Source organism: Schistocerca cancellata, chromosome 3 (genome assembly GCF_023864275.1).
Source record: "Schistocerca cancellata isolate TAMUIC-IGC-003103 chromosome 3, iqSchCanc2.1, whole genome shotgun sequence".
In the NCBI taxonomy this organism is placed as follows: Eukaryota; Metazoa; Arthropoda; class Insecta; order Orthoptera; family Acrididae; genus Schistocerca; species Schistocerca cancellata.
In genome coordinates this window covers 601,567,510-601,579,844 of record NC_064628.1, presented here as the reverse complement: position 1 = coordinate 601,579,844, position 12,335 = coordinate 601,567,510, and the positions used below count along the sequence as shown (strand labels likewise).

The following is a 12,335-nucleotide window of genomic DNA, read 5'->3' as shown; positions in this document are numbered from 1 at the left end:
CCACCTCCCTGTCCCACAACCTTCTGATGCTGCACCTGTTGGCAGTCTAGTGCCTGTGCATTCCACCAGGCAGCGTTCATCTCTCCCCTTGCCCGTACACAACTATCCCTTTCCCTTCCCTGCCCCCCCCCCCCCCCTCCAAATTGATGCAAATTCCAAATGATAGCTGCCTTCTGGCCCGAGATGCTGGAGTTGATGGTCCTGTGTATGTAAGGTGTGTGTGTGTGTGTGTGTGTGTGTGTGTGTGTGTGTGTGTGTTTTACTGATGAAGGCTGTGGCTGAAAGCTTTATGTAAGGGTCTTTTAACTGTACCTGTCTGCAACTTGATGTGTCTTCTTTACAGTAAGTAGCAATCCGTCTTTTCTTACATTGTTGATAATCCTACCTGGAGTTTCCATTACTTGTCTGTATTTGCATGACAATGTATCATGTCATAAGGCAGCATCTTTGAGGCAATGTCTGTGGACAATAACATTCATGAAATGGACTAGCCTGCCCACAGTCCCAACCTGAACCCAATGTAACACATTCAGGATGAGTCAGAATGTCAACTTCACTGCAAACCCAAGCATCAGATATAACTATCATCTCTAATTCCGGCTCTTGAGGAAGAGTGAACTGTTATTCCTCCAGACTTTTGGACACCTCACTGAAAGTGTCCCCAGCTAAGTTCAAACTGACATAAGGGCAAATGGTATATACATCCCATATTAATGACCACTAATAGGTGTCTGGATTACTTCTTATTAGGTAGTGTACATGACTGTAGCTGTATTAATGAAAGTTTTGCATGCGTTCACTCACCAGAAGAAATAGTCTGGAAGAAAAATCTAAATCAGTTGGAAGGGAATTAAAGAATAAATTGCTTAAAAGCGGCACTTAGTAGGTATAAACATTTTTCTCGGGGAAAATAGGGACTCAACACTTGTCAAATTAATGCAGGGAGGCAACATGTGTGTTGACATCAGAATTTATCTAGTAACCAATTCTAAGCTACAATGTAAGTCGTTGAACATCTTGTCAGCTTTTAACCCAGCAACTTGGCACAAACTTAACGGAAATGTAAAAATGAAAATTTAAACCACAACAAGGATATAAATATTAGATAGTACTTCTCAGAACATCTAGAAAGAATAGGTTACTTTCTATAAAGTTATAACAAAATTAGAAACGTTTGAAACAGGAACATAAATGATGTCCAATGATAACACTTGAAAAGTTCCAGATAACATGAAATATATGTGAAGTGTTGTAAGGGAGCCAAAATATTGGAATATTAAGGTACTGGAGAGCTTAGGTGTAATGTCTAACTGTGAAGAAAATGGTAACCAGGCTAAATTCCTACTTTGTACTGGTGGCTGAAAACCCAACAAAACAACATTCATGCACTATTTTCACAAACAAACTGCTTTGTAGCTCAAATAAGTCTTTCTGTACAAGTAGAAAATTTGAATAAAACTGGAGAATTTAAACCAAAATTTTCCTTTAATCTTGACAACCTTCTGGATTTTTCTTAAAAATGTTCATCCTTAATTGTTGACTCCTTGTGGGCATATGAAATGGCTTATTGGCAGATGGTATCTCATTGGAAAAGTTCAAGACAGCTCAGTTGAAGTATCGAAAGATGAACTGGAACACTCATACCAAACTACAGATTGTTTTTTTTTAAATCTTACAACCACTAAGACTCTGTACAAGCATATCCACTGAAACGGTCTGTTTTGCTTTCTGAAATGAAATCACGAGATGGAACGGTAAATATCTACAGTGTTTTCTGACAAGCAAGTCTTTTGGTTACAGGGAGAAAATCATATTTAGTGGACCAGACAATATATATTTGAGACTGTAGACTGATTAAAATTATTTGTTAGTTTATATTTTATGCCCCGACACAATTCCTCCAATCTGAGGTCTCACCTCATCACATGTGGCATTGCCAAGATACATCAGTTCACTTGCAGCATTTGAGTAATAAAGTGAGTACTTATAATCCCTTGCTGGACTCGGTCAACTATTCACAGCAGGCAAAAATTCATCCTGTCCATGTTGGCAGCTTGCTCCCCCATTGTCTGTCTTAAAAGATGCTGCTGTCAATGTGACTTTGCTTTACTGCCATGTGACAAATGTCACATCAAGTAGTTTTAACCAGAGTAGAATCAGCCCCTACGTTTCGACAACAATATTTAATATGTGCTGTATAACAAGGCTATTTTAGGACCCATGCAGTTTTCCCTTTCTATAAATGATTCAGAGCCAACCAACTCCTGTAACAAGTATGCTAAATTTACACATCATAAAAGCACTGATCCATGAAGGGCAGCCAAAGACCTCCAAACAAAACTGAAGATCATTTTTAATATAAAAATAGCCCCACTACTACTCTTGAATGCAATACAGAACTGTCAGCCATTAGCAGCAGCTTGAGCGCTATTCAAGAAAACCATTAAAATGTTAATGTTACAAAATTTCGTGGAATGTTGACAAGGAAATACCTAGCATGCACAACATGTAAGTTGATATTTACTTTACTTGATATTGCAACACAATTTTTTCCAGGTGCAAATCAAAAATGCTGGTTAAAATGCACTTCACCCATGTGAGTTGTGAGTGCAGTTCTGTGTTATCTTCTTGGGATATTCATCTGTCACAAAAACTATTTTGTACTCCAAAAGAGTAAAAACTGCAACATCCAAAACTCCTTTCAAACATCTGTGTAGAAAACATTCTGTTGCCTTATTTGTGTATTTTCAAAAGATTATTTATTAGCAACACCATTTATAAGACAAAAGCAGGATTTATACACAAACTCCCTCCGTAAAAGGGAAGCTGTATAATAAATTGTTTGAGGGTACAGAGTAAAAAAAAATAAATTAAAATAGCTCTAAAAATTACTTGCCCCAAAATGCTTTTTGTAGTGAAACAGAACATCTTGCAACATTTAGATAATATTGGCTAACTTCAGCTAAAACAAAACTTGAGCATTGTAAATTAAAATAGAAAAATGCCTGTGGTCACAGTCTAAACTGAAATAAATGTTATGCTTATGTATTAGCAAAAATAACCAGTGGGGAAAGTTATGAAAAAGTCAGTCAGAACACCAGGTTAGGGGAGACTTCCAACAAACTTAAGGTGGGGATGAATACACTGTGAGGCAGTGCTCAAAATATCTGACTCCTTAAACATATATCTACACGATGATCATGTGTGGGAACCACACATATTGTTACAGCAAGTTTTTGAGCAGTGAATACTTTCTTTCTTAAAGATGAGTTACACCTCCCCACGATTTGCAGTAATTCTAAGTGCAAATGTTGTCAAACTAAGTTGTTTTATGAGTTCCAAAATGTGCTACTTTCATTTTAAATTCTTATTCATATGGACACGTAAAATTTTTGAAGTTCCCATCCTATTTATTATTTACTCACATGTGTTACATTTACCATTGGTGTAGTACCCCTTGATGTACAGAACTAAACATGTTGAGTCTTTTTGAAATTGACAGCCAGGCCAGTTGCAAATAACCAGTCAATGATACTTCCAAGAAAATTGTTTACCATTTCTTCTATTGTTAAATGTAGGACTGATTACAATATTAGTGTCATCTGCAAAATGAACTAATTCTGCTTGTTGCAGTTTATATGTATGAGAAACAACCATGGACCTAAAAGTAAGCCTTGGGGGACTCATATGTGATTACTTCTATCAGGAGAATCTCTCTCTTTTTACATTGGTTGAATTACTAAGCACAGCTTTCTGCAGTCTTTTGGTTATGTATGACATTATCCATAGGTTAGCTGTACCATGAGTTTCACAAAACCTCAATTTCTCTAGAAGAGTATTGTGATTCACAGAGTCAAATGCACTTGCTATTTCATTATTTATGCTTCTAAAATTTCATGAGTGAACATGTAAATGGTGTTCTCATTTGAGCAACTGTTTTGAAACCCAATCTATGATTTACTGACAATATTAATTATCAATAATGGCATATTTCAATCTGCCTAGAAATATGCTTTGTGTTCGTGATACATATTTCAGATAATACAGTGCTTATTTTTTGGAAACAAATCTTTACACTCTGTTGGAAGCATGATCAAATTCAGGTGTCCTTTTATTTTTGAGAGAATATATAATTCTCTCAATTTCTGGAGGAGAAATTTATATGATTGAATTTTATGAGAGTTGCTTTTTTCAACATACTGCTGCGATTTTTCTTGTGATCTCTTTGTTCATATATTTTCTAATCATTTAGGAAATGATTATTAAACATACGAGGGGTGTTTTTAAAGTAAGTACCATTTTGCCGCACCGCGGCTGCAGCACTGCGGTCGGTGTTCTGCGCATGCACACTGGGTACCTACATCTGTTTCCTACGCACTGAAGCCATTACAGTCTGCTTCTTGCTTGTTTACGTTGTGTACTGAGTGTTTAAGATGCCTCCGATAATTGTGAGTCCTGTCGACTGTGAAGTACGGGCTGTTACAAGATTTCTTAGTGCTAAAGGCCTAAAAGCGATCGATTTTCGTCGTGAGATCTGTGCAGTTTATGGAGAAAACATTACGAGTGATGGAATGGTAAGAAAGTGGGTGAGAGCATTTAAAGATGGCCACACAAATACGCATGATGAACAACGGAATGGGTGTCCTTTGGTTGTTAATGAAAGTTTGGTGCAGAAAGTGGTGAGAGGTGAGAGGAAACAGATGCTTTACAATTTCCTCCTTGTGGGATGACTTTCCTAATGTTTCTCGTAGTGTTTTGTATGGCATTGTGACCGAGCACTTGAATTACCGAAAATTGTGCGCACATTGGGTACCGAAAATTTTGACGGATGTGCACAAAACCAAACGCTTAGTGCATTGACTTCCCCTGAGCAGTACCACAACCCGATCTTGCGCCCAGTGACTACCATCTGTTTCTGCACTTGAAGAAACACCTGGGCAGTCAGTGTCTTCAAGACGATGACGAAGTCAAAACAGTGATTATGCAGTGGTTAACAAGTCAGGCAGCAGACTGCTATGAGGAGGGTATTCAAAAATTGATACAAGATTACGATAAGTTCTTCAATATTGGCGGAAATTATGTAGAAAAGTAGATTAAGGTACAGGCTTACATTTAAAAATAGAATTATTGAGATATCTTAGTGCGTCTTTTTTTTAAATTTCAAAACAGTACTTACTTAAAAAACATGCCTCGTATATCTGCTACCTGAGACTAACCATTTATAGCTCTTCCATTGAATTCAGTAGTAATTTTATCCTGTTCTAGGAGTCTTCTTTTGCTACAGTCCATATATGATTACTGAAATTACTGATTTCTGACAGTATTCATGTTCCTTGATTCTTTGTATACCTCTTCTTAGCATTTTTGAGTAGCTTTTTGTAATTTACAGCTACTACAGGATCTTTATTTGGTATTGCCAACAGATATGTTTCCCTTTTCCTTTGATGTGACAATTCAACCCTTCTAGGGATCCACGGGTTTTGACATGGCTGTTTAATGTCCTTTTGGGTTAGGCCAAGAGGAAAGTCGTTTTCAAATAATAATAAGAATTAATCATGGAACAGATTAAATTTTACGTCAGATTTGGTTCATTATAAATTTTATCCCAAGGGATCTCTTGTAAATTATTCTTAAAACATTTGTTCTGAAGTCATTAATTATTCTGCTTTCTGCTGAGCAGTATATATGTTGTAAGACATGCTAGCTTCTTTATTTTATTCCTTTAATGAAGAGACCCAAAAAGAGTCAAAACATGGTGTGTGAGGCATGCACTACAAAAAAATAATTAAATCTCAGACCTGTGCATTTCGAGTTTCTTGTGTTTAAAAATGAAAATAAAATAAAATTACACAAACTAATAATTTTAACCTAGAGGTCATATTTCTGAATATGTAATGTACTTACATACAACAGGTGCAATATGATACAGGTAAAGTCAACTGTGATATTATGGAATATGTGACAACAAATCTTGTGTTGTGGCATGAGGTGAGCAGATGAAGACATGATTACTGAAGTTTCCCACACATGCCTCGCTCATCAACATAATGCAAGAAATATTTCTACATATAACCATATAATACATACATAAGCATAATATAATTGTATAGATAAAAAATGTATACACTGAGCAGCAGCAGGCGAAACAACACATGAAGGGTACGGAAGTGTGTGAGCCTTCGGATCCAGTGGCTCCTTCTTCAGGCAGAAGGAGAAGGAAGAGAGATGAAGGTAAAAGGCTGGCAAGGTTTAGGAAATGGGGAGAGTTAAGGAAAATTCGGCCAGAATCCCTGACCAAGGGAGACTTATTGGATACCATGAGAAGGAAAGACATTGTTAGGAACTGCACTGGATGAGATTTGAAAACCTGAGAGCTTAAAAGTGGAAAAGAGAATAGTAAGCAAGACAGAGATAACTGACAAAACAACACACAAAAGTTAATAAGAGTGGAAAGCGAAGTGCATAAGTGCTAGAGGTGGGGCACAATAGACAGGCCAGAAAATAAAGTACAGAAAACTAAAAGGGAGTGAAGAAAGGAATAGTTACAAATAAAAACATGCTGAGACTAACAAATTAATTTTATTAAAGACCAGGTGGGTGGTGAGAATGAACATTGTCTATTCCCCCACGTCTACCACTTATATCCCCCCACCTCTACCACATATATATTCTCTCCTCCCACCTCTAACACATATATTCTCCCCCTCCCTACAACCTCTACCTTGTATAATGCACTTAGCTTTCTACCCTCATTAACTCTTGCACAGTGTTTTGTCAGTAGCCTCTGTCTTGCTTATTAGCAAACCTCCCACTTTTAACCTCTCAGGTTTTCAAATCTTGCCTGGTGCAGTCCCAAATAATAAGTCTCTCCTTCTTAGCCTGTCCATTTTGTTATTTGAATGTAAAATGACTTGTTCCTCATCTTTACACTGTGTTGCACAAATTATTCATGCAACATAATAACTAACAAGCTTAGTGTCATCAATATTTTTCACTGTTTTAAGGACAGTCACATGAACTGTTGTCACATTTTGGTTTTTGAGCTTCATACTGTCCTTCGTGGTAGAGGAATACGCTATATCAGGCTGCATGTAACACGGTAATTTCCTGGTGTGTGTTACACACAGTGACAAAACTGCTATTCGTTTAGCAGGCTGTGATATTGTTACATGTGCTGGGTTAGAATATATTAACTTCTGAGCTGAAGGAGATGAAATAATGATGATTATGAGCATGATAATAATAATAATAATAATAACTATGGTGAAAAAGGAACATGAAGTAAAGTAGATAACTGCCCATCTTGCAGAAATCTCATCAAGAATTTTTAAATTTTTACTCTGACTTCCCAGTACATTGAAAATCTTTTCGGGTTTGCTGCCGGATCCTAAAATCAACTTGACTCGATATTTCGGCGATCCAACTGTTCGCCATCTTCAGGAATGCTGCTTCTGCTGATGAGTCCATCCTGAAGATGGCGAACAGTTGGATCGCCGAAATATCGAGTCAAGTTGATTTTAGGATCCGGCAGCAAACCCGAAAAGATTTTCAAGACTTATTACGCCGGGAAAGCTTACGTAATCACTTCCCAGTACATTCACTTCTTAATATTTGCTGCTAATAGCAAAAGCTGATTTCAGGTGAACTGTATCTACAAAACCACAGCACTAGATAAACATCATAAAATTTATATTTCATATCTATGCACAATCTTCAGAGAGGGGTTCTGCTTTGTTGGACACATATCTTTAACAAGCTGCCAGCACATGCAACACAAGGAATTGAGGATCCCTGGAAATTAAATGAGAGATGTAGCTTATTCTCCTACAAATTATCTATAACCAGCATGACACACATCAAAGTCAAATTTGAAATGAGCAGTTGTTCTTAATTAACTGTCACTTGACAGAGATCAGTGTACTCATATAAATATTAAGCACACAGTAGCTACTTAACATAACCCAAGACACAGCAATGCTTTTTTCTCAAAATATTGGCATTCCTGTTCATATTATTACATTTGGATCCTATATAAGAATAGTTTACTGATAATACAGGTTGCATTAGTTCCAAAAAGATAGTGATCTCTTAATGTATAATATTGACCCTCTCCACATCTTGAGGGTTCTCCTCCATAACAGAGTTATGGAATATGCTGGCTGAATCATTATTGAAGATCCTGAAAACTCCAATGTTTCTTCTCAAGCTCTTTTTTCCCAAATGTTACTCATATTGTCCACACTGCATAAATTACTCTTTGCACCTTGTTATCACAATGTATTCCAGGCTAACATCAGTAAGATGTAATGTGTCAATATGGCTACCAGGTGTGCTGCACTTATACCCTATTCAAGTTGCTGGTTTCTATAGGTCAGATTTCTATGACAGTATGAAGAATGCAAGAATTTGTTTTACAGCATGTGCTTCTTCCAGCTTCCATCTGGACTCAACATTTGCAAATCCATCCTCCAATCTATATTGTCTTCACCACCTCCGTTCCGTGTCATCATCTCCTCCTGCTCTCACCCCATAAATGTTAATGTTAAATGACATTGTTGGGCTAGGGTATTGGAATGGCTGCCATTATCTGCATCAGTTGGGCAACTTTCCTTAGTTGAGTGTGAATGTTGTGTTTTAAATGCGAATTTTTTAGTGTGACTGTGGAGTGCAGTGTTGTTGACGTTCATGAAAGAGGAGGGAGAGCATCCAGCACGTAGCTTAGAACCTGTGGAATTGAGATCAGATTCCCATCCATTGGAGGGAGCACCATTAAGTGTCACTCCATGAAACACTGCAGAGTGCTCTGAAATTTATTCCAGAATACTGTTGCAAAGGCAAGCAACCAAAACCTCAATGCTACAAAATCTCCTTTCCTTTCTGCCCAGTTACTTGTGGGAAAATTTCTCTAACTGCCAGAATTCAAGCTGGTTACTGTCAACTTGAGTGCCATGGCATGAGTTTGGTTTGGTGGCCTCAGCGCTATGGTGATGTATGTTGCTTTTCTTCACAATTAAATACTTCCTTCTGAAATTTGAGTTCCTCTCAGTGTATAAAATGTTCAAATAACTCACGGGAATGTAACCAGATGATGCTTTCAACAATCACTGATATTTATGTATGTACACACATCATTTTCGGGGCACAAATGCACAGTGCTCCGTCATTGCATTTCAAGGCTTGAAAATGATAGGAAGGGCACCTGTCAACATATTTCTGGTTGTCAAAGCTGTCACCCAGATGCATTCCCATAAGTTATTTGAAAATATTTCCTTGTTTAGTGTCACAGATTTGAGCTATTTGACTTTTCTCTTCTTACTTTTGGCTCTTCTTGTTTGTATTTGTTACTTCTTTCCTTCATGTCTGCTGTCACACTGCTTCTTTGTTTTCAATCTACATTTTTTGTTCCTCCAACATTTTGGTTGCCCTATGTGCTACTTCCAGTTTTCCAGATCTTTTAATGGAGACTTGGCTTTTCATTTTTAATTTCTCTTTTACAATGCCCTGATATCTGCTTTTTGACATGGTGACATTAGTCCCTTTTTCTACTTATTCACTGAACATTCATGTACTCCCCATCTTTCTTCTGTAATTTTCCAGACAAAGGAACTATATATAAAGCTGCAATGGAGCTACATTATTGAACAACATTATGCGTATCATGGTGTTTGTTTGAAGCATGTGTCATCTTGTTTCAGTGAAGCTACATAACATTATTTCATTAAGCAAACATTCCATTTTAAGAAACTTACTTTACAAACTCTAATTTTATTTTTAAACAATCTGTGTTACATTTTACTTGTGGTGCACTTTGCAATCTATGTTATCAATTTGTGACCATAAACAACATGTGATCAACATAATATATGTAAATTAATATCTAAAAACATGATATACACTGTAAGTTGAAATGACTGTGCACAGAGAGACAAATGAGCACTGTGAAACGTAAACTTCAGATTACGGAAGCTTTACTTAAGAATGAATCTGAAATAAGTTCTTTTCTTGCAAACTAGTTTAACAATTATCTTGTCATGCTGTCATCTATGGTCTAACAATGAAACACATTTAAATAAAATACATTTCTTTATAATGGCACAAATATTAAAAACATGCACACCACCAGAAAAACAATATACAAGTGCATAATTAGTTTACTTGTAAAAATTTCAGAATTAAACTTTACCCTGGGTATTTGGAGACACAGCATAGGCAAATAGTGCAGTTACCTTTGATATACTGTTGTGAATAATGAACATGGACAGTATATGACAAGTAGAAAACTGTGTTATACAGGATAAGATATCTGCCTTTCACAGGCAGTGCACTAAAGTAGCATGAAACCCAGGCCAAAACTTTAACATAACACCGGCTTCTCAATCATTTCAAGCAGTTTCGTCAAGTATCACGACTGTGAGTTTCATTAAAGCACACAGTTTTTAACTTGTCTGACGTAATCAGCATATTGTGTACTCCACAAAAGGAATGTAGAGTAATTCCATTAAGTGAACCTTATAGGGGTAATATACCCACACATTTTTGACATGAGAACCAGTTCATGTAATGACTTACATGGCCAGGCATGCCTATTGTTCTATACAGAACTCAAATACAGCTTGGTTTTTTGATATACACAAAATACTGGAAGTATTCGTTTAAAATCTTAGGTACTGTGTAATTTGGTAAGTTGTGAGTCGGATCTCTTACATAATTTCGATCTTAATGTCTTTTAAAATTAATCTGGTTATAGCACAAAGAAAATTTTTATCAGAGACATAACATCTAATCTTTTAGGTTGCGTGAATAGTGCTTGAAATTATTTCCTTTTGCCAAAAGCAATAGTCTGAACAGCAGGGAAGATGAAGATCATAAGCTAAAAGATTTTAATTTTCCCAGACAGTAGGGAAGTACTATTTACGTTGATGCATATGATGAAAATATGGTAACCATTTCTCTGACCACATCAGTACTTGTAACAAGCATCGCAGAATCATCATCAGACGCCATTGAACAATTAATTTTTCTCAAAACTAATTGTTTCGGAATGCGTGCAGAGCCATGAAATTCTCTCGCTTTGGTTTCATTTAGTATTACTGGCAAATTTTTTATTGTTATTCCTGCTCCTGGCATGACAATAATTCTGTTTCTTGCTCTTAGTATAAGTTCCTTAATAAGTTCCAATCCTTTTTCTGCTGATGATGCTTGGCCGCTTGTTAGCAATCTCGAGAAGCCAAGGTCTATGATCGTTTCCAGCGCCCCATATGGCTCGCATGTTACATCGAATGCCCTGTGGAAGGTCACGGGTTTATCGGACGCAATTTCAAGTACACGCCTACACGCTGCTATATCAACGTCGCCTCCATGGGTAAGAGCACCGAACACGAAACCATCTGCGCCTGCTTCTCTTAACACTAATGCATCCGTATATATTGCCTCCAGTTCGTCGGCGGAGAAAACAAAATCTGAACCTTTTCTTGGCCTCAGCATAACAAACACTGGAATTGAGACCAGTCTTTTTATGATCGTCAATAAGCCTTTTGTTGGTGTCAGCCCTCCTTCACTTAGTGCACTGCACAGTTCTAGACGTGATGCGCCTCCAGCAGCTGCATTCACTGCCGATTCCACGTTGTCTACGCAAACCTCCATTTCTAAATACTTACGGGGCTGCCCACTGGACGCTTACTGAGTACTGACCCACTTGCCTTTCGAGTTGTTAAGTGACTTAACACGTTGGGTGACGCGAGACTCGCGAACTTCCGGCTGATGCCGGACAGAATCGACCACGTAACGAAAGCTGGTGTCGTAAAATCCTTTAACAGCCGTCAGGTGTAGTATGGCACTGTGTGAAGGTCACTACACTACGTGCGTGGTTTGAATCTTCTCGCTGCGTTGGTTTGTGATAGAGGGACGAACTGTAACCGATAACAATAGTGTACCTCCCAGCCTCGTACAAACCGTCAATTTTGATGCCACTTCGATGACTTGCGATCGATTTCACTACTTATTTTTTCGAGAATATTATCATTAGACATTATGAAGCCGAATCGTCTCCACACCACCTTGCAGATACCAACTTATGTGAAATTTAGAAGCTTACTTAATAACTAACTTTCTTACACGATGTCACTTTCCCCATCACCATCTACGACCTTACGCAACTGCCTCTAGGTGCAACTGCTCTCGTTCTTTGCTTGTTTATGTACGTGAATAGTTATTGCCATGACAAAATAATGGGCTTAGTCTTCAATTAAATAAATAAATACTACGTAAAATGGCATAATTTTCATAATCTATGCAATGGGAGACTCATTCAGCAATTCCTTATAATAATTTATTTT

The 12,335-nt window shown here is 37.3% G+C and overlaps 1 protein-coding gene across 1 annotated transcript; it reads right to left on the bottom strand.

Annotated features, from left to right (window-relative positions):
* Positions 1-9,712: 9,712 nt before the first annotated feature.
* LOC126176835 (copper homeostasis protein cutC homolog) lies at positions 9,713-11,957 on the bottom strand. The gene has a single exon (XM_049924022.1). The coding sequence runs from the start codon at positions 11,641-11,643 to the stop codon at positions 10,912-10,914; it is 732 nt and encodes a 243-aa protein (XP_049779979.1). The 5' UTR covers positions 11,644-11,957; the 3' UTR covers positions 9,713-10,911.
* Between the last annotated feature and the right edge of the window lie 378 nt (positions 11,958-12,335).

Bases quoted from the DNA above. Each gene is read 5' to 3' on its own strand.
- LOC126176835 (XM_049924022.1), bottom strand. From the start codon at position 11,643: ATGGAGGTTTGCGTAGACAACGTGGAATCGGCAGTGAATGCAGCTGCT.